The 22,810-nt window shown below is 49.0% G+C and overlaps 2 protein-coding genes across 16 annotated transcripts in view; one reads left to right on the top strand and one right to left on the bottom strand.

The window, feature by feature from the left end:
- Positions 1–10,477, top strand: part of NOC2L (NOC2 like nucleolar associated transcriptional repressor) — a 143,637-nt gene extending 133,160 nt beyond the window's left edge. For all 3 annotated transcript variants that reach the window (XM_082229940.1, XM_082229941.1, XM_082229942.1), the window contains 2 exons: positions 6,657–6,797; positions 8,854–10,477. In XM_082229940.1, the coding sequence (XP_082086066.1) occupies positions 6,657–6,797; positions 8,854–8,975 (263 nt within the window). In that variant the 3' untranslated portion in view covers positions 8,976–10,477. The remainder of the gene's footprint in view (positions 1–6,656; positions 6,798–8,853) is intronic.
- Positions 9,725–22,810, bottom strand: part of SAMD11 (sterile alpha motif domain containing 11) — a 321,250-nt gene continuing 308,164 nt past the window's right edge. For all 13 annotated transcript variants that reach the window (XM_082229928.1, XM_082229931.1, XM_082229922.1 and 10 more), the window contains 3 exons: positions 20,287–20,411; positions 14,526–14,636; positions 9,725–11,194 (listed from right to left, as the gene is read on the bottom strand). In XM_082229928.1, coding sequence (XP_082086054.1) covers positions 10,946–11,194; positions 14,526–14,636; positions 20,287–20,411 — 485 coding nt within the window. In that variant the 3' untranslated portion in view covers positions 9,725–10,945. The remainder of the gene's footprint in view (positions 11,195–14,525; positions 14,637–20,286; positions 20,412–22,810) is intronic.

Below are 22,810 nucleotides of genomic sequence, written 5' to 3' on the forward strand. Positions count from 1 at the left end.
ACATCAGCTCTCTTGAGGTTGACTGGTATGATTTGTGTAAACTTCATGGCTGAGTAGGGATTTGAACCCAGGTCTCTGGTCGTTGAGCTGCTGCACTGGTCCCTCCCTATAACCTTTCCAGCTGGAGAGTTAATCTAGACTGGTTGTCCTTCTTAGACCTACTCCACTGTGGGATAATTTGTGTGTTTCTGTGTGTTTGTAAGGATCAGCATTTGGTTATTTTTGGGTAGGGAGCATCACCAGTTGCTCTAAAACACATATCTTCTCAAAGGTGAGTGGTGTTTACAGCTGGGATATCTCATTCGGAAGAGCATGAGACTCTTAATCTCAGGGTTGTGGATTTGAGCCCCATGTTGGGAAAAGATTCCTGCATTTGCAAGGGGTTGGACTAGATGATCCTTGTGGTACCTTACAACTCTTCAATTCTATGATTCCTTATGCCCATTTTATGGATGAGGGAAACTAATGCATTGAGTAGCATGATGGAGAGAATGCCATTTTAGGGCAGGGGTTGGGGGAATCTGGGGCGCTCCAGATGTAGCTCGCTTCTAGCTTCTGTCACCATTGACCTTTGGCCATGCAAGTTTGGACTGATGGGAGCTGGGTCTGACCTCTGGAAGGTCACAAATTCCCCACCCCTGTTTTAATCAACCTTAATCAAAGCCAGAGCAGCCACTCATGCAGAGACACAGCAGGCAGCCTCCTTTTCCAGATGGTGCTCCCAGGAGCCTTTAACGCGGGAATGGGGAACCTGTGCCCACCCCGATTTTGCTGGACTACAATTCCCACCATCGCTGACAGTTGGCCACGCTTGACTGGGACTGATGGGCACTGGGATTCCAGCAGCCTTTGGAGGGCCACATGTATCTCATCTCTGCCTTGCCGGATTTGAGCAAATGTCAGCCTCGCATTTTCCTACAGTGCCTGTGGTGAGGTGCCTCTGAGAAGCCCCCAAATAGGACATGAGCTGTTTTGACAGTGGAACGGACTCCATCCAGAGGTTGTTAGACTCGCCTTCCTTGGAGGTTTTAAAGCAGAAGTTGTTTGGCCATCAGTTATGGATGCTTGAGTTGAGATTCCTGCACTGCAGGGGGTTGGACTAGATGACCCTCGGAGTCCCTTCCGACTCTACAATTCTGTGATTCTATGACTGCAACAGCTCTCCCTGTTCGGGAAGGGCCATAGCTCAGTGCAGCGCTGACACTGAGTGCAGACTGTACTGACCCTAGATGGACCTGGCTGTCTAAAGCAGCTGCTTATATTCTTGTGTCCTAAGGGCTCAGTGGTAGGGTATCTAACTTGCAGACTGGATGTGGACAATACTGAGCTCTATGAACCAGTGGCCTCATCAGGCAGCTTCCTATGGTCTGCAGAGTGTCCACAGTATGGAAGCTAAAGAACCAGTACAGTGGTACCTCGGGTTAAGTACTTAATTTGTTCTGGAGGCCCGTTCTTAACCTAGAACTGTTCTTAACCTGAAGCACCACTTTAGCTAATGGGGCCTCCCGATGCTGTTGCGCCGCCGAAGCACGATTTCTGTTCTCATCCTGAAGCAAAGATCTTAACCTGAAGCACTATTTCTGGGTTAGCGGAGTGTGTAACCTGAAGCGTCTGTAACCCGAGGTACCACTGTATTCTGGCCAAACTGTTTTGATGGTGCAGGATTGGGACTACTGAGCTCATGACTTGAGGCTGGGTTGGTCACTCATATGTTCAGTGGGAATGAAATGCCACAAGACCTCTGTGCCTGGAAGGGCTGGCAGCACCCCCAACTCACCCCACCCGTATCCACAGCCTGCCCCCCACCTCCACCCCACCATGGCATGAAACAGACCCTTTCCTTGCAACGGCTGCAAGCACTCCTGAGGGTGGGGTGGGGAGGGTTAAGGGCGGGGAAGCGTGGAAAAATTTCCCATCTTCTCCCCTCCCCTCCCCTCCCGCCGCACCTCCAGTAATAGCTTCATCGTTAAAGTGATTAATGCTGCCTTTAGAGCGCTCGCTTCCCAACCAAATTGTATTAAAAGTCAGGCTAATATCTCCGGTTCTTGCTAGCAGGGATTCCGGTGGGGGAAAGCGAGGTGGGGGGCTAGATGATGTGAACAGGATGCTCTTAACTCCGTAGTGTCTGGGGGCATTGCTGTTCTTTCCTCTGCTGGGGGGTTGGTGTGTCTTGGGGAGCAGTCAGTCAGTGGGAAAAAGGAGTGGGAGGCACAGGATTCCACAGTGGGTGGTAATTCTTCCAACCCCTCCCCTCCCCCCCCCCACTCATCCAGAAAGGCAAGCCAAATGCTCTCAATCTGTCGTCATCATCTCCTGCAAGGAGAGAGGAGTGATGTAGGTATTCAGTCCTGCAGGCCAAGGTTCAAATTCCTTCTCTGTCTTGAGGCTCCCTGGGTGGCCTTAGGAGATAGACCCTCTTGCGGCCTTTTGGGCAAAAAGCGAGATGAGAAAAATTAATAAAGCACTTTGTATGTTTGAAAAGCTGGTGGCTGGTTGGTTTGTAGAGAGGCACCCGTGTCCATAATGGTGCTTTAGACACAAGAGTCTCTGCCCCAAAGGTGCTTACAGTCTGAATTTTGGTGAGGGAGAAAGAGTGGCATCAGATTAGACCCAGTAAAATTATGTTGGGTTATGTTGTTTATTTCACAAGATTTAGATGTGGTTTACAGAAAGAATAAAACAATAAAATTGTACGTAAAAATAATTTAAAAACATCAGTAAGTTAAATCCTAAGCAAAATGCATGTCAACATTTTATGTTTCTGGGTAGGCTTGCCGAAACAAAAATGTCTTTTGCAGGCAGTGAAAGGGGCAGGGTGAAGGAACCTGCCTGGTGTCAGTAGGCAGGGAGTTCCAAAGTGTGTTTGCTGCCGTGTTCGTTAACTTCAGTGGGTCTACTACCCTAAGTAAGAACTAGCACTGGATAGAACCCAAGATCAAGAAGGCACAATAGCAAGCAAATTCATTTGCTTAAAGCTGGATTTCACAGCATGCCATTGCTTTATTGAATTTGCCACCCCTAAGATGTAGCAATGGGGCCAAGTAAAAAAGGATTAGACAGATTTGCTGAGAGGGCTGGGTCTATTGTTTGGCCATTAGCTGTGATGGCTTACAGGAACCATCTTTATCAGAAGAGCTGATAAAGTTACAGGCTTGCTAGATCAGGGGAATGCTGTGGGCGTAGTGTATCTTGATTTCAGTGAGGCTTTTGACAGAGTCCTTCATGATATTCTTGCAGAGAAGCTGGTAAAATGTTGGCTGGATGAAGTAATTGTTAGGTGGATTTGTAGGTGGTTGAATGATGGAATCCAAAGAGTGCTTACAAATGGCTCTTCAGCAACCTGGAAAAAAAGTGAAAAGTAGGGTGCTGCAGGGTTCTGCTCTGGGCTTGTTGTTTTTCAACATCTTCATAAATTATTTGGATGAAGGTACTGAGGGGATGTTAATAAAATTTGCAGATGACACCAAACTGGGAGGGGTAGCCAGTGCTGCAGAATCATAGAGTTGGAAGAGACCACAAGGGCCATCGAGTCCAACCCCCTGCCAAGCAGGAAACACCATCAGAGCACTCCTGACATATGGTTGTCAAGCCTCTGCTTAAAGACCTCCAAAGTAGGAGACTCCACCACACTCCTTGGCAGCAAATTCCACTGTCGAACAGCTCTTACTGTCAGGAAGTTCTTCCTAATGTTTAGGTGGAATCTTCTTTCTTGTAGTTTGGATCCATTGCTCCATGTCCGCTTCTCTGGAGCAGCAGAAAACAACCTTTCTCCCTCCTCTATGTGACATCCTTTTATATATTTGAACATGGCTATCATATCACCCCTTAACCTCCTCTTCTCCAGGCTAAACATGCCCAGCTCCCTTAGCCGTTCCTCATAAGGCATCGTTTCCAGGCCTTTGACCATTTTGGTTGCCCTCCTCTGGACACGTTCCAGTTTGTCAGTGTCCTTCTTGAATTGTGGTGCCCAGAACTGGACACAGTACTCCAGGTGAGGTCTGACCAGAGCAGAATACAGTGGCACTATTACTTCCCTTGATCTAGAAGACAGAATTGGGATCCAGAATGACCTAAACAGATTGGAGAACAGGGCCAAAATTAACAAAATGAATTTCAGTAGGGACACATTTAAAGTTCTGCACTTAGGTAGGAAGAACCAGCTGCACAACTATAAGATGGAGGACACCTGGCTTGCCAGCAGTATATGTGAAAAATATCTAGGGGTCTTAGTAGACCACAAGCTTAACATGAGTCAACAGTGTGATGCAGCAGCAAAAGAGGCTAATCCTATTCTAGGCTGCATCAACAGACATCTAGTGTTCCAATCAAGGGAAGTAATTGTCTTGTTCTATTCTGCTTTGGTCAGACCACACCTGAAGTACTGTGTCCACTTCTGGGCACTACAGTTTAAGAAGGATATTGACGAGCTGGAACGTTTTGCAGAAAAGGATGGCCAAGATGACAAGAAGTCTGGAAACCAAGCCTTATGAGGACTGGTTGAAGGAGTTGGGTATGTTTAGCCTGGAAAAGAGGGCAGGACTCGAACCAGTGGCTTCAAGTTACAAGAAAGGGGATTCCCGACCAAACATCAGGAAGCACTTTCTGACAGTAAGAGCTGTTCAGCAGTGGAATGGTCTCCCTTGGGAGGTTGTGGACTCTTCTTCCCGCCCTGTGGAACGCCCTCCCACCAGACGTCAAAGAGAAAAATAAGTACCAAACTTTTAGAAGACATCTGAAGGCAGCCCTTTTTAGGGAAGCTTTTAATGTTTAATAGGTTATTGTATTTTAGTGTTTTGTTGGAAGCCGCCCAGAGTGGCATAAGTAATAAAAAATTATTATTATTATTATTATTATTATTATTATTATTATTATTATTATTATTATTATTCTCCCTTGGAGATTTTTAAGCAGATGTTGGATGGCCATCTGTCATGTATGCTTTAGCATACAATTCTATGTATGCTTTAGCATACAATTCCAATTCTATGATTATACCTCTGAATACTAGTTGCTGGGGCTGCAGAGGAGAGGGCTGCTGCCTTCCTGTTCTGCTTGTGAGCTTCCCTGAGACATTTGGTTGACTACTGTGGAAAGTCAGCTGTTCGCCTGGTCCAAGAGGGCTGTTACGTTCAGCTTGGGAGAAGGGGTGTCTGTGAAAATGAAGATTTCATGGACAGGGAAGAGCTTTGAGGAGAGATTTGAATGGAGAGAGAGATGTGGAAAGACCCGCACAGATGTTCTGTTTGGGGAAGAGTTGCAAAGAAAAAAATGAGCATGGCAGATCCACCCAGCTGCTCTCCTGTGATTTTCTCCCCCTTTCTTTCTAGAAAATGGTTTTAAAAGTTAAGTTACATAAGCCCGCCTATGTGCCCCCCCCCCCCCCGGGGCACCACGCACAACTCCCTGGCTGCAAAGGTAATGGGAAATAATCAAGGTGCTGGCTCTTGCAATTGCCGGTCGCAGCTGAGCTCTGTTCGGGAGCCCGGTTTGGGCAGGTTTCCATCGCCAGGCAGCCGCTGCAGCTGATAACCCCTTTCCCCCCGCCAGCGGCGTGTGATGGATTGGGCTGGGGAGGGGGATGGCAGAAGAGCCACTTTTTTCTGTTTCTCCTGCGCTTGCAGAGATAGGCTGCTCAGGTGCTTGTCAGGATTATCTCCCGCAGAAGGCAACCCTGCCATCCATCTTCTGGTTGGTCCCCAGGGGGGTGGAGAGAGCTGAGTAGTCGGGGAAAAGGCAGCAAGGAAATCTTTTGAGCCAAAGTGGATTTGGGGAGAGGAGAGGGTGGGGAGTTTTTTCAAGTCAGTGTAAACCCAGGGGCTGATGGAGCGCCCCAAACATCTCGCTCTGGTCCTGGGAACTTTTCCCAGGCTACCCCGGGTGATGGTGCACCGTTTGGTGCTCTGCTCACGTGGGACCTAGCAGAACTCAGCTGCGACTGCCAGCACCTTCATAAGGGCTTCAGGGGTCCATGTGTGTGGCTTGCTGGCATGGCATGGCTGGAGGGCTGTTCCAATAGGGGGCATTTTCCCACATAAGGAAAGGGTGCAACATTTGGGGCTTTTTCAGAGTAGACATGATAGAATCATGCATGGTGTGCAGAAAGGAAACTGAGAAATGCTTTGTCAACGATGGCCACCTTTAAAAGAGGGTTAGACAAATTCGTGGAGGGTAAGGCTGTCAGTGGCTACTAGCCAAGATGGTGGTGTGCTTCCCTCCAGTGTCAGAGGCGATAGGCCTCCGAGTGCCAGTTGATGGAGGGTTGTAAGTGGAGAGTGTTGCTCATGTGCTCAGGTTCTGCTAGCAAGCTTCCCACTGAGGCATCTGGTTGGCCCCTGTGAGAACCAGATCCTGGACCAGATGAGCCCCTGGCCTGATCCCCCGAGGCTCTCCTTGCGTTTGTATATTGAAGACTGCTTTGCTATAATGCAACACAAAATTTGGTTGCAAGCCATCTTGTCAAAGAATATATAGATTCTTCCCTCCCACCCCACCTTGAAAGCGAGGAACACATGTTGGGTTCTGATTTGTTCTGCTACCTTTCTGTCCGACACCTGAGACAATGCAGTTTCCCGTGTTGCAAAAGTATCTTAAGTGTTTTGATACCCTTTCTGTAATAATTTTTTTGTTTGTTTTTTGTTTTGGTCTCCTTGCTGCAGGGAAATCAAAGGCCAAGAAGGGCAGTTTAGATGACACTTCATTTGGCAGCAGTGAGGAAGAGGATGACAGTGATGAAGGAGAGTACAAAGTGGAGGACGAAGAAGAGGATGACAACGACGAGAGCTCCAGTGATTCAGATGGTAAGAGAGCGCTGCCACGGCTTCCTTTGGAGGAATGACATTGGGCATCTTGGCGAGGCGAGATGTAGGCTTTTGCTCCTGTGCTCCTGACCTCTAGTATGGGATCTGAAGGAATATGCCTTTCACCTGTTATGTTTTTTGGAAATGGGTTTGCTTGCTACGCAGCTTGCATTTTGCCAGGTGTGTGTATGCATTTGTGTGTGACACACACACACACACACACACACACACACACACACACATTCCTGGCTGTCACATCTCCGCACACCTCGTACTGTCTTGCTGGTGATCCTTTTAAGAGGAACAGCTGGTGCCCACGGAGGAAGGTGCTGGGTAGGATCCAGCCACTTACGTGCTACACTGGTGTGTTTGTGTGTGCGCACGTGCATACCAATTCCATCGGTTTGGCCTGAAAAGATAAGCAGTGGAGGTCCTTGAAGCTGGGCCCAGGGTGGTAACAAGAGAAGTCTCAGCCAAGAGAAGGACGTTGCTTGTCCAGAGTGCCACCGGCTCAGGCTGTCCTTTCCCATTATCTCCAAGTGCGCTACTGCCTTCCCCTTCTCTCTGAGGGGTGAGTTTTAAAGGACGTAAAGCCCTCTTGGGGTGGCGATGATGGTACAGGGATGTCCACTCCTCCCCCCCCCCTCCTTAACAAGATTTCTCTCCTGGCTTTGAGGTGAAAATGAGAGGAGAGAGCTGTGCCCAGCCCCACTGATTCATTGTGACAGATGGCAGAGGGTTGGCACACGGACCTTGGTGCCGTTGCCCAGAATAGATGAACAGCAGAGATGGGAGCGATCATTGGCTGGGAACACTTGGCAGTCTCGTCGGCTCTTGGAGCTATTTCTATCTGGGGCTGCCAGAGCCTGGCAAGGCAAATGACTCCCACAGCTGCCTCTCTCTCTCAGTGCTTGTTTCGGGGCGGATGTTACCAGTTGGCCCCTCCCTCGAGATGCGCAGTGACATTTGTTGGGGGGGGGCATGTTTCTGCGTGGGCCAGCACATGAGAGCATGTGCTTTGCATGCAAAAGGTCCCCAGGTTCAATCCACAGCATCTTCAGGAAGGGAAATGTCCCTTAATGTCCGCACTATGGTGGTGGGTCTCCCAAGGATTTCAGACCTTTGGCATATAATTTTAAAGCATTATTCACCTGTTCTTCACCCCAAAGTCCCAGGGACAGTTGCAGCCATTATACCATTTTTAAGCTTGATTTTTCAATGCCAGTGATCATCTCAAGCTTTGAAATGCAACTTGTGTGACCTGCTTGGGCAGAGGGGCTTTGGGGTACTGGCTTTGTACTGTCAATAGGGATAGGCATCTTGCTGCCCTCTAGAAGATATTGGAACACCAATTCCCATCAGCCAGCATGGCCAGTTGTCAGGGATGATGGGAGCTGTAGTCCCACGACATGTGGAGGGCCTTGCATTTCTTGTGTCTGTCTTAATGTATGATGTTGCCAAGGAGTTGCATGCAGCCAACTGAATTCTACTCAGAGTAAACCTACAGACCCACATTCAACTAAGCAGTTGCACTAGTGGGAGCTGATGCAACATGGGTCCCCGTGCTATGGGAAGGGTCATTCGAAAACCTGGAATAGCCCATGTGGGGAGGAAAAGAAAGACTGTTTGGTCTGGCATACAGAAATGCTTGTGTCGAGGGATTCCTTTCATTGAAATAAATAGACTGTTCTCTCTCCCCTGAGGATGGCTGGGGCTGAGATTTCAGGAAAACAGCCTGCCCCATGTTTTAAACTCAAGAGTCCTACTTAGAAAGAGCAGTGCAGGGCAGTGGGGGGATGACAACTTTTTGCACCGCCCTTTCCAAAACGCCTTGTTTTTTTTTATTCCAGATTGCAATAAGAGAAGCACAGAAGCGCTTGTTCACCCTCCCTTCCATCCCTGCTATCTGGAAGATGCAGTGGTGGCAATAAATTAATTAATGCTTGTGATTAATTAGCAATGAGCCGCTTCTGCCTGCCTCTTTCTCCCTCTCCCCTCCTCTTCCTTCCTGATAAGGCAGGATTTACACCTCTCTCTCTCTCTCTCCCTTCCACAGGGGGAGGAGAAGGGGCCGGCCGCAAGGGCGTCGGGAAACAGCTGTCACGGGCGGAGCTGAAGCAGCTGGCGCAGGGACCCGAAGACATGGTGGAAGACTTGGACTTCTCTGATGCTGACTGACAGCTGCGCCAACAGACAACTGGGATGGGTATTGTGAGGGGCAAGGGGAATGGATCTGGAGGTGTTGCGTTTGTGGTAGGGTAACCCACGTGCCCCTTTAAAGCAGGGGCAGGAAGTTGCTCCGCTGAGGCCACCTCCCCCGTCCCCCAAGGCACCACTTGAAACGTGAAAATCTTGTGCAGCAGAGTTTTATACGTTTTGGAGAAACACAGTAAAATTTGTGGCTTTGCCAGCAGCAGTAAAGTGGCTCAGGCAAGGAGATAAAAAGGCCCTTGTTACCTGCCACTTTATAAATAACGTGGGGAGGGCGGATCCGCCACCTCCAAATCCCCGTTTTGTGGGAAGGAAGCCAGCCCCAAGCCCACCAGCACGGCCAGTGCCTGTGTTGTCCATTATTAGCTAGCCACCACTTCCAGTGGGGAAGCTCCAGCAATTAACTGGTGGCAGGTATCTCCTTTACCTTGCCTATTCCACAGAGCTTCTAGGGGCACAGAGAAGTCTTTCTTTGCCAGCCAGTGCCCTCTGCCATTTAAACCCCACCCTGGGACAGCTATGCTAAGCAGATTCTAGGAAAGAGAAGGGCTAATAGTTGAGTGCCTGTGGTCTCTCTTCATAGTGGGCAGAAGAGACTCTGCACTGGGAACTGCATTCGCTAGATTCACCTCTGCTTATCCCCAACTCAACTCTGTGTATTATTTTTTGTACTTTTGCAAGACTCTTAAGGACACAGCCGGCCCATGGAGCAACCATTTTATAAATTAAGTGATTTCTTTTTTATTATTATTTAAATCGATTTGCTGGAAAGCGTTGGCCTGGATGTGATGGATAACGACCATTTACAATATATAAAGAAGCGAAGGTACCATCGAGCGATCTGTTTGATCCCCCACCCCTACACAAAAGTAAAAAAAAAAAAAGAAAAAGGGAAAAAAGGTTGAGCGTGCAGGTGTTTTTAAAACAGAAGGGTAAGGAGAGAGAAAAGCAGACAAGCATCGATCACATGATTGTTTTCCATCACTGTACAAATTGCGAGGTGGGGAGGGGGCAAGGTAGAGCGCCCTGCCCCGATGGGCTCACTCGGGTACCTGTTACCTGGTCGTGGGGTGGGGGAACCAGGTAAAAATGTGCAACTCCATTATCCTCTGCAACAAGCCTCTTCCCCCCTCCCCCACACAAACAAAGTAAAAATGGGACACACATCTTCTGTACACACACAGTTTAAGGTGTGGGGGGTAAACTCTGCCTCCCAGCCTCTTCCACGCTCATCTCCCCTTCTGCCCCCCCCCCCCAAACAAGGCTATCATTATTATTATTCTGCAAAACAAGTCTGTGCAGTGCCCAGCAAGGAGGGGGATCTTTCACAGTCAATCTGCAAGGTTTAAGCAGCATGAAAATGCAGTTTAAAAAAAGAGAAAAGCACACAAAAAAACTAAAAAACCTGTACCCCACAGAGCTAGCTGTGCCGTACCATCCAAACTGAAGTAAACATGGACCGGAACTTGGGCGTTGGGTCAGTTGTCTGTCTTTGGTATTGTTTCAAAGTTGTTTTTTGAGCGATGCATAGACACCCTGAAAGAGGAACGGAACAGGTTCCAGCGAGGGACACATTTCAGAAGTGGGGAAGGAAGAGTGTTTCCTCCTGGCGGGAAGCTGGGGTTAGGGGAAGGGAAGAAGAAGGGGGGTGCTGAGGGTCTCTTCCCCAAAGTTGCATTTCCGTAAAGGCAACAAAGAAAAAAGCCCAAACGACGTTCCTTTTCTCCAAAAGAAAAGAAAGAAAAAGTCACGGTGTCCCTTTTCAAATTGCTTCCAATAAATCTTTGGATTACGCCGACCCCTGCCCCTTAAAACCCCAACGCTGAATGCATCATTATTCTCTTGGTTCCTTGGCTGGCTGGTTCCAGTGCTGGAAGGCCCAGCAGCCCAAGCCAGGGACCCTCGCGAGGCTGGCTGGCTGCCTGGGGCTGTGCAGTTTACGAGGGCGGCTTCGACGTGTCGCTGAGGCCGGCCAGCAAAGGGTTCCCGTTTTCCTGCTTTGGCGAGATGCGGCTGGCGGGGAGGAGAGCGTTGCCATACGGGGAGGAGGTCACGCTTCCTGTCGACGAGGGGCGGAGGTCAGCGGGAGGCAAGTCACGGTCTGCGGGTCGCAAGCCCGGGGGCTGGAGCGGGAAAGCCATGGGGAAGCTAGCCATGTACAGCACCCGGCCAACTCTCTTGGCTACCTGTGGAGGGAAATTGCAAAAGGAAGAGGGGAGATTAATTGGTGGGTTGAGAGGAGAGCATGCAGGCTCAAGAGGTCTCCTCCTCTTAGCATGCCTGCTATGAGCCGCAGTCCTTTTCTGTACAACCACTCCTGCACAACTGGCAGAGTGAGGGCAGTCTCTGCTGGAGTTGGTCTTCTGGGGTCAAGCAATGAGTGCCTGGTGCTGCTGATTCCTCAGCAGAATCTGTACAGGTCAGGGAGGCAGCTATGGAGCCTGGGGGACCCTAGCAGGGGGCTGTTTTGACAAAATAGAAATTCTGGAAAAGGCAACGTGCGCAAAGTAGGCAAATTAAAACCATGTGCATACAAGCTGAGTGATTCCACACGCACACTTTGTGGATCGTCTTGGTGAAGGTCATAAATAAAGGGAAGTGGTTGGTGAGAGGGGATCTCCACAGGAAAATCATATAAAGAGAGACTGGACACATGCTTTAAAGTCTTTTCTTCCCCCTTTTGAGGACTAGCACCTTGATTTAATGGGGCAGGAGAGGACAGATACTCATGCTAAATTTCACATAATCCCAAATTGCACATGTGTACATGATTGCAGAACACGTGCTGGGGGAGGAGGGGTCATTATGCTCCTGATAAGCTTATCATCAGCCATTTGCAGATAGAGCAAGTGAGCCCTCTTGTCTCCCTAGAAACCAGTTCTCAGAATTCTATCCCACGCACCCAACATGTTCCTTGTCACCCTCTGGTGAAACAGCATCCAGGACGGAGATACCTGCTGACATTTGGGGCAGAGTCACCTGAAATGTGACCAGGCTATTTCTTATTTCAGACACACGGGGATAATAATGGCTGGATGTGGAGGGATATTCCAGGGGGAGGCTGCAGTCTGCGTTGGGGGACCCCTGGTGTATCTGGGCTTCACATTCTTCCTCCACGCACACTTCAAAAGCATCGTAAGTCTGGATCAGGCCAGTGGCCCATCCAGTCCAGCATCCTGTTCTCACATCACAGTGGCCAACCAGATGCCACAATAGGAAACCTGCAAGCAGGACCAGCGCACAAGAACACGCTCCCCTCCTATTCAGAAGCATTACTGCCTCCAACTGTGGATGAACCTTTTGGGGATCACACACCCCCGAAGCCCTGAGCAATCTTGCAATCTCTCTGCCGGCCCCCCAGCGACACCACCCTTGGGAAGCGGACCATGGTGCAATAAATACATTTTGCCGAGGCAGGCTTCCCCCCGCCTCAACCACCACCGGCCATATACATTTGTTATGTTAAAACAATAAGGGCAACTTTATTACTTTCCCTGCAGCCCTTACTGTTTACTAGGGGTCTAATAAAAAGGTTCTCTGGGCAATTGTTCCCTGTGGATCAATTCTGCAGGAAATAAAACTGATTCAAGGAGGAAAAAGAAGCAGCGGCGGTGGCAGCAAGAAATTCAGGAGCACCAATCCGACTTTGATTACACACGCAGGTTGTGGAGTGTTTGCAGGAGAGATACGGAAGTGAAATAACTGGCAGTAGCCTTAAAATTGGGCTTGGAGTGATACAGCCATCCCTTGCCCAAGTTCTGCTAACTGAATAATACTCTGGTTGTTTTGGGTTAAATATGAACCTCTGTTTTTTATTGAAGCTTTAACAAAAACCAGCTGTGTAGGTGCGAGAGCAGGCTCAGGATCGAAGGTGATTAATATAAGCCCACATCCCTGGGGCAGACAGGAGGATAGGGGGAGAGACTCTGCAGCTGGGGAGAGGGCAGGGGGCTACCATTAAATTGTTGACTGCAAATGAAGGCTGTGATGGGGAAAAGCAAGCAGCCTTTATGGAGGAAGAAGAAACCAAGGACCAGTGTGTGCGTGCAAAGGATGTTATTCCTGCAGCTTTGGGTGGTGGGTGGTGGAAAAATTGGGGGGATGGGAAGAAAGAGTTAGTGCTCAAAAGCTAGCAAAACACCTAGACCTCTGACTCCTATTTGAACCCTTTCCTATGCCCTGTTTCCAGAATGCACTGAGAAAAGGTGTGTGGTGGTGGTGGGGGAGGTGTACTTAGAAAAGACCTTCTACTGCACTTAGTGGGGAACCAGTGGCCCCCTCCAAGTGCTGTTGGACTCCCGTCAGGCCCCAAGCTACCGGTATGTGACCAGTGATGAGGGATGATGGGAGTTAGGAATCTGGAGGGCAAAAGGTTCCCCAGCCTTGTTCTACCAAAACAACTTATCAACTGGTATGAGTGTGCAAGCTTTTGGGTTACAGTAGAAGGCAAAGGAAATGTATAAAGCTGCTATTGCAAGTGAATCCAGAGCCCCATCAGCACAGGCCTGACCTACAGATGCTGTAGAATAAAGTGGCAGAGTGGGACCCCGTCGGGCTGCAGAAAAGGGATGCCATCCTTCCATAATGCCTTATCATGGGATGTGCTTATTAGCTAGTTTCAACCTTCCAGGGAGATGCTGCCAACTCCCCTATGAGGAAGGCTTACAGCATTTGGAACTCCTTAAAGGGACCCTTGACAAGTCCAGTCGTAGACAACTCTGGGGTTGTGGCGCTGGCGTACAGCTTCCGGGTCATGTGGCCAGCAAGACTAAGCCGCTTCTGGCGAACCAGAGCAGTGCACGGAAACACCGTTTACCTACCCGCCAGAGCGGTATCTATTTATCTACTTGCACTTTGAGGTGCTTTTAAACTAGGTTAGCAGGAGCAAGGACCAAGCAACAGGAGCTCACCCCGTCGTGGGGATTCAAACCGCCGACCTTCTGATCGGCAAGCCCTAGGCTCTGTGGTTTAACCCAAATCGCCACCCGCGTCCCTTGGAACTTCTTAGGTTTGGAGAAATAGTGATGGCCACCAACTTGGATGGCTTTAAAAAAGGATTAAAGGCTCCCAATGGCTACTAGCCACAGTGGCTGTGCTCTGCCAGTCAGAAGCAGTGTGCTTCTGAATACCAGTTGCTGGAAACCACAGGAGATGGGGAGCTGCTCTTGTGCTCAGGTCCTGCTTGCCGATTCCCCATTAGGGGATCTGGTGGGCCACACTGAGAACAGGATGCTGGACTAGATGGGCCACACTTCTTATGCCTCTGTGTGTAAAGAGGAGAGCATTCAAAAGTGTGATTCCCCCACCCTCACTTCCACGTGCCCTGTTCATCCACACACACACACACACACACACACACACACACACACACACACGTGTCTGGTTGGAATAGGCCACTTGAGCCTTTAGACCCCAGCTGCCCGCCAGACTTGCAGGCCTTAATCTTATTGAAGACAAATGTCAACAGGAATTCTGGATTCTGAGGGGTCTGGCCTGCTGCACCTTGAGCACTCTTACCTGTGACCTTATCTTCAATGCGGGTCCCAGTTTTAACCCCATGTTATTCAGTAAGTGCTCTTCTGTCAAGAGGGGCAGAGTCTCGCCGTCTATGGCCTGTTCCCGGAAGACCTGTCAGGGGAGAAGCAGAAAGCAGTGTGGGTAAGAGGAGCCCAGAGGAGAGCTACATGGGATCTGAGTGCTGTGTTTTAAGAGAAACACAGAAAGCTGCCTTATACAAAGTCGAGTCTATTGGTGAACACAAAGCAAGACTAACACACACACACACACACACACACAAAGAGAGAGAGAAGATGTGAGCATACATCATTAGTGTTGGCCAACCTAATGAAGTTGGGTCTACATGTGGGCAAGGTGGTGGGCTAAGCTGCAGTGTTGCACTTCAGAATGCAGGTGGGCTCTGTCTGTCTGTGGATGCGAACCCCATCCTATGCTTCAAAGAGAGAGCATCCTGGGATCACTTTGATGCAGACTGCTTCCTGCCCATTAGTTCTGTTAAATAAGGCTATAGACCCATACAGCGCCCCACCCCCCAGCAACTGGCTCGTCATAATGGCATGGGTATTTCCATCCCGTGACATAATCAGAGACTCGTGAACAATACAATATTGCTCCTCTCTCTCAAGGGGACCAGTTTTTTGTATTTGTTGTTCGTGATTTTTGCCTTCCATTTTATCTAATACTGAGAAACTCAGTAAAACTTGAAAGAAAGAAAATAGGAAGAAAAAGAACCCTGCAAAGAAAGCATTTGGATGGGGGGGGTGTCTACCCCAGGCCTCTTCCTTTTGTGCCTGTCTTCTAATTATAATACTGCCATGGACATTTTAGTTGGGATTCCTGTATTGCAGGGGGTTGGAATAGATGACCCTTAGGGTCCCTTCCAACTCTACAATTCTATGATTCTAAGTAGGGAAGTACCTGAAGTATTGCAATCAGGCTGAAGAGAGAAACAATTCTCTTACTTGTACCTCCTGCTTTGAATATTGTTTTAATGGCTTGTTTATTACATAGTTTAATTATTGATCTTTTTAGCGTAGTTGATTTACTATGTATTTCAATTATGCAGTGTTGTTGGTTTTTTAAAGAAAGGCTTTATCCTTGTTATCCTGCTGTTGACTTTTGTCCATTTGTGAACTGATAGACTCCTGGCAATTAATGGGTCTAAGTTAGAGATGTCCATCAAATCCAATGGGTCTATTCTGAGTAGGGCCACTATTGGGGACAACTGACTATTACCTCATTTTGCCCCATACTCTTAAAGCTGGCGATTCAGAGGCAGGCACAGATGGGAGCCTGCTGTTCAAGCTTTTTTCCTTAAATCATAATAACAAAAAGGAAGCCGACAGCAGCTTCCTCCCCTTCTGGATCTTTTTTTTATAGGTGGGCCCTTCCAGCCAAGGCTGCCCCGTGACCCAGCAGGCCAACTTGGCTGACAGCCAAAAAACCATCCCTGCGCTCCGCCACGCTTGCTTCCAGGCCTCCCTGGAGCCCATGGCAAGCTGTGTGCGATGCAACGTGCCATCAAGACACAGATGGACGGTCCCAGGAGCTGAGAGCACCAAGGGTGTGTGTGTGTGTGTCTGTTTCCAATACAGGGTTGCGCTGAGCAAAGACAGCCTTCCTCCCACTGCCCCCTGCTTTATTCCTAATGCAAACGCTGTGGCCGGCTTTTTTCTTTCGGTTGCTTGTTTTTTGCTGGCAAGAGCGGAGGTCAGCTCTGTGCCAGACCTCCCCGGCAGCTGCGGTTTTTGGAGGAGAGAAAGCAGGCAGACAGCTCTGCAGCGCTGGGTCTCCCCGGCGGCCTGGCTTTCTTGCACAGTAAAAACCTGTTAAATGCAGAGCCCCGCTGTGGACCAAAAGGAAAAAGAAAAAGGCCTTATCCCTTTAACTCGTTCTGTGCCAAACCCCTTTTTCCTCCTCCTCCTTCACTACCTCCCCCTCCTCCAAACCTCTTGGCCTTCTTGGCTCACTCAAGAGACCTTGTTAATAGGCTGGGGGGATTGTATTTTTCTGGATCAGGCTGCCTGGAAAGCACCACTGTGAAAGTGCAACTCTCTTCACAGGGAGCTCTGGGGTGGCTGGTGAAGGTTGGAAGAACTCTCAGCAACCCTGCTTGCTGTCTTGTTCAGCCTGGAGGAAGCACAAGGCTGGGAGCTGAGAGGGCATGCTTGTCCTGCCCATGCCAGTAGGTGCTGCTGGCACAAAAGCACACGGATGGTTTCCAAGTGATTCTTGCAAGAGAGGAGAAAAACAGCGGGGAGGGCATTTTGGAGTGTTGCCACAACTCTATTCTGCACTAGGGGTGCTATGGAGGAGTCTGGGTTTTGAACTGGAGAAAGTTAAGGGTTTGGGGGGGGGCGCTGCTTGAAGTTCCTTAGTGATGAAAGTACACGTCTTTGAAAGTACAAGTAAATGGCCCAGAAAAGCTAGGAAATAGCTGGATGCTCCCACTTGGAAGATGGGAGCCATTTTGGCAAAGGTGAGTCAACCCACTGCCATCTGACTGAAGGGACAAAGCAAACTAGGGAGGGATGTGTGTGTCAGAGAGAGACAGAAAGAGAAGGAACAAAGAAAAGCTGCAGTTTTTAGAATAGGACAGAGAGGAAGGTGCTAGGCCAGCTCAAGACCATTTTGATGGGAAGGGAAGGACCGTGTCTCAGTGGTAGAGCATTTGCCTTGTGCCTACTTAGCTTTCTACATACTGCATCCACTATCGGCAATAATACTTATGCCTAGCTAATGACATGTTCATTTATATTAAGGCAACCCTAGTTTTAGGTTGCATCTGAGAGCCAGCATGGGAGGCGGTCCATTCTAGGACAGCCCAGGTCCAGTATGCAGTATGCACTTGATGCTCTAGATCAGAACAGCGCACCAGTCTGTATAACTCAGCATCACCCACAATGACTGGCAAGCAGATCTCCAGGGTTTCATTCGGGGCGACATTTCACTGTAAGATGCTATAGAAATGTCATAATAGTAATATATAGCAGTCCCACCTACACAGAGCCTTCTGCATCTCCCGCCAATTCTCACCCTCTCCATCCCATTCGTGCCTCTGACCCCCCCCCCAAAGCCAGCTGCCACAGCTGCCGCCCTGCAGAAGCCCCAGCCTTAGCGGGGGCTTTAATGAAGCGTGTCATGAGGGGATTAGCACTTGCACAGTGTGCGAGAGGGTGGAGGTGGGGAAGCAGGGGGCAGGCCCTGCCTTGAAAATGCACCACCCGCCTGCCACCCAGAAAGAGACAGGAAAAAACGACAACCCTGTGAGCAGAAAGGGCGTCACGGCCTCCCCTGATGCATTCCCAATTGGCCGGGGGGGTGGGCAAATTATTTGGAAAGCAGGGGGCCTGAGACCCACAGCGAGGCCGCCTCCTTTCACTGGCAGGTGAGAGAGCCGGCTGTGCTTAAAGAGGCACGTTTTGGGGTACCTCGTGGGAGGTGGTTTGAAAAACGAAATAAACACTGGGCTGTAGCCCAGTGCTCGTCCTACTCAAGAGTAGACCCATCGATGCTGTGGCTAACTTAGGTCCAAACACTTTAATTGGTCTAAGAGTAATAGACTTAGTTCTTATGGTTACATTTTGCTTAGGACACTTAGAAACGTTTGATAATAGTATTAATAAAGGTGACGTATTTGATTCAGGTAAGAAGCATTAACAGGTTTGACCGGTTCCGCCTTCTTAGCCCTGCTTTGTGGGACTCTTTCTTGGAAGGGGAACATGGCACACTGGAACAAAGGAAGCCGCCTTGGTCTCTAAAGTGCACCTGAATTCCAGGGTTTCAAGAAGGGATACCCTGAGCCCTACCTGGAGATGCCAGGATCGGAGCCTCCTGCCTGCAAAGCACTCCTTTCCCCGAAGGGCCTTGTTGTTCTGAATATTTGGCTTCCATAGGATCCTAGGAAGCTGCCTTGTACCAAGTCAGATCACAGGCTGATGCTCACGCTGACTGGCAGCTGCTCTCCAAGGTTTCAGGCAAGGCTCTTCTCCAGAGCTCCCTGGAGATGCTGGGGATACTTGCCTTCTGCCTGCAGGGCATGTGCCTCATAGGGGCCCTGGAAGCTGCCTTGTCATGGGACCAAAGTGGTCCATCTAGCTCAGTTGCATCGATACCAACTGGGACTCCAGGATTTCAGACAGCCCTAGCTGGAGACGCCAAGGATTGAACCTGGGGCCTTCTGCTTGCAAATCAGATGCTCTGCCACTCAACTCTGGCCCTCCCCTCCCCGTTGAGCAGGTTTTCTCTCTATTCCAAGTATACAGCCACCTTCTCGTTGCACTTTTCTGAGACATCTCAGGATCCCTTCCCCTGAAGCTGATATTCTCTCTCTCAATGGAGTGTTTATAAGAGGCCTTGGCTGACTCTGGTGCCGAACGAACAGACGGGGGTTTTGTATCCTGACCGGAGGCCTCACACTGAGCCACTTCATGATCCCCGCCTGGCAGTGATGGATGTTCCAGAAGGGCCTCTTGCCTTGGGGGTTATTCCCCCACCCACCTTCCTCCCCGCTCAATGCACAGGGTTAACCAGCAATTTTAAGTTCTACAGCTCAGACCTCCAAGCTGCTTGCACACAATTATCAGGGGGAAATCGCCAAAAACCCCAGGATGTAAATAACAACCATAGATTTAAAAACCTTCTGAATTATTGCTATTTTATCATTTATTTAAATATTTATCATTTGTTGTTGTTTATTTATTTTACTTTTTATTAACAACCTTTTATTTAACATTTATTTATTTAAATATTATTTGGATACAGCGGTCTTAACAATGAAACCTCCCCCCCAATCTTTGAAGGTGTGGCTATCCTGTAGAGGATAGTTTGAACGATATTCTTCCCTGTGACGGATGAAACAACTTTTGCGCTGTCTCTGGGGTAACTGTATGCTGGACATTTGGATAATTTGTATGGATTAATGAGGATAAATTATGTTAAATTACAACCCCAATACCTGTTAGGGGGGTTGGGAATATCCTCCATTTGAAATCCCAGAGAGCTACTGCCAGTCAGTGTAGACAATACTAAGCTACATAGACCAAAAGTCTGACTCAGTATAGGGCAGCTTCCTTTGTTCTTATAATGGTAATACTGGAGTATACAACAGGGCTTTAGTGTGCAATCCTTTGCATATGTACTTGAGAGAAAGCGCTCTTGAACACAGTGTAGCTTACTTCCATGTAAACACATATAGGATTGTGTAGTCAGCAGTGGCAGGCAGTATTTACTTGCTGGTATTTAGGGAACATGGATGGGCATGACCAAGCTTCTGCAGACAAGCCACAGTAGACTTACAAAGACACGGAGAAGTGCAGACAGTTGTGGTACTGAATGCTGTATTCAGCTTCTTGAGATATATACTTTTTTATTAGAAAAAAGAAATGTTTTTTCAAAGATCCCATAAGTTTCTAGACCTTATGAGGCGGAGGCAAGGCCTGGCAAAACCTCAGAAAGCCAGAGGGGCTGAGACAAGATTTCCAGTAGCTGGGGGTGGGGTGGACGCTTTAGTGCCCCATGACTGGGGTCAGCAGAATAAATTTTGAATAATTTATTCAGCTTGCAGAATTCAGTTTGTTAGGATGCAGAATTAAAGCAAGCAAGCAAGCAAGCAAGCAAGCAAGCAAACAAACAAACAAACAAGGAACAGCGCAGCCCTCCAGGAATCTGAAAGCAACTCTTGGCCTTGTTGATTTGCAGAGAAAGTAAGAACCCAAAGCCCCAGGTTTTCCCCTCCCCTCCTGAATATTTGGGAGTTTACCTGAGTGTACTCAGCACAGCCGGACAAACCACCCACAAAACTGCAGACGTCCTCCACCGTCCACTTGCTGACGTCCTCCAGCGCTGGGCTGTCTTCACCATCCAAGAAGAGACCTCCCATGCTGCCTGGAATGGGGGAGAAGGTTTTTAGAGAGTTGGGAAATTGGGGCGGGGGGGGGCAGAGGAAACATAAATCACGCAAGTCCCACACGGGCAGCCACACTGCTGCCAGGCCTCCCTTGCTGCCCATTGCATTATTTTCCTCCAGCCACACATCCATCTTTAATGAACTGTCAATTAAAACACCAGGCAGGGTCAATTTGCCCGCCGAGGCCTCCCGGAGATTCCTAGCCCCGAGGGTGGGGAAGCCAAGAGAATGACAGCGGGGCTGGGGGGGGGGATGACACATTTCCAACTAATGTCTTCAATGTGCTTAATTTTCTTCAGCTGCAGTCAAGGGAGGGGAGGTGCGTGTGGGGGGGGGGGGAGTAGAATCCAGTAAGGGCTGCAAACTGAAAAGCAACATCAACAGCTCCCAATAAGGCCAGCCAGCAAAGGTCTCTGACCACCTCTAAGTATGTGCTCAGGACAACAAAGGGGTTCAAGGAAGTGGCAGCTTTTCAGGAACATGGGAAACTGAATTATACTGAGTCAGGCCACTGGGCCCATCCAGCTGAATATTGTCTACACTGATTAGAAGTGGCTTTCTGGGAATCTCTCTCCCAGTCCTACCTGGAGATGCTAGGGACAGGACCTGAGCGATTGGAAGAAGGCACACTCAAAACAGAAACTCATGCAGAGACACAACAGGCAGCCCCCTTCCTTTTAGGGAACAGGTTGAAGAGCTCGCTGGTAGAGGGATGGAAATGCTACCTGCTGTCAGGCAGCTTATCACAGAAAACTGCAATGCCAGTCGCATGGCTTAATGATAAGCGCACCCGCTGTTCATGCAGACAGTCCTGGGTTCAATCACTTGTTATCTCTAGGTAGGACCGGGAAAGACCCCGTCTGAAACCTTCAGAGAGCCACTGCCAGTCAGTGTCAACAACACTTGAGGAGGGCCCAACAGCTAACACTGAATCAACTTATTTATAAAACTCTGAAGTCTTCTCCCTAATGCCTCAACAAATGAAACAGATTTGTAAAAATGTTACATGGGGGGGAAAAATACAAGGCATTACACTTAGTTCTGTAAAACAAGAAAATCCTTAATAAAATATTTTTTTAAAAAAACAAAAAACTGTGAAATCTTCCAGATTTGACAGAACTCTTGCTAGTGAAACGCGAATGCCTGTGAAATTCAAAAGTCTGTATACTGCCCTAAGATGAATTAAGAGAAAGGATGGGGAACCAGTGGCCCTCCAGATGCTGGACTCCCACTCCCATCAGCCCCAACCAGCCAGGCCAATGGTCAGAGGTGATAGGAACTAGAGTCCAACAACCAGAGGGCTCACAGGTTATGAGCCACCCTTGATTTTCAGCTGCGTACAAACCATACAGTTAAGGAACATCTCACCCACTGCATTAATACTGGCACCTGTAGTTCATTAAGGGTGCTGGGAATTGTAGATTGGTGAGGGGGTAAACTACAGCTCCCAGGATTCTTTTGGGGATGGGATACACTTTAAATGTATGGTGTGTATGCAGCCTAAGTGAAGGCAGACATTCACCTCTTTAGCAATCTCCTAATCCGAGAGACTTGCGTTTTTTTCAGACCTGAAGCTGTTTTTGCCAAACATTGGAGATCTTTCTCTCTTTCTTCCTCTCTCCCTCCCTCCCCCTCCCCACCACCCACCCATTTGAAAGAGCGCTGCGCTGACTTGGTAAATAGAGGAAGTGGAATTGAACTCAATTATTCCAGGCACAGCTAAGGCTCCGGCGAGACGCCTCCATCTGCAGCCGGAGAAGCAAGCGTCTCCGAAGGGATCTGGCAGTAACAGCCAACTGGTTCCAAATGATGCACTTCCTCCTTCCAGAGGCCGGCCAAGGATAGCAGCTCGGCCGAGTAGATGGGAACGGAGGAGAGCCTCCTCCTCTGTACTCGGCTGGGCAGCTTGAACCTCAGCGCTTTGGCTCTGCAACGGGGGCATCGCTCTGGACCCAAAGGAAAAATAGGGCAGTGCTCTGATCCAGCTCTTTCATGGGACCAGAAGCTGTTTTCCAGAGGGGCTTTTCCAGCCTCCAATTTCAGGGCTGGCTTCTGTTGCCAACTTTTTAACCAAGCCTGATAGAAAAAGAAAAAAAACTGGTTTTGCTCAAGACACAGAGAAAGCGTTCAATGGCAAAGCACAAGCTCTGGCTCCGCCTACTGTTGGCCTCCCTTACTTCTCCCACCACTACTTCTTCCAGCACCCATTGACCACCAATGGGCAGGTTAAACAAACTTTCTCTATACTAGGACAGCTCCTGCACTGAGCACAAGCAAGCAAGACTTTGCCGAAATAACTCTTCTCCCCAGTTCTAGGTTGGCTCTGGTCTAGACAGCATTTTGTGGGAGGGATCAGGCATAAACCAGGTTTGCCTAA

The sequence above is a fragment of the Podarcis vaucheri genome, assembly GCF_965113315.1.
Source record: "Podarcis vaucheri genome assembly, chromosome: 7".
In the NCBI taxonomy this organism is placed as follows: Eukaryota; Metazoa; Chordata; class Lepidosauria; order Squamata; family Lacertidae; genus Podarcis; species Podarcis vaucheri.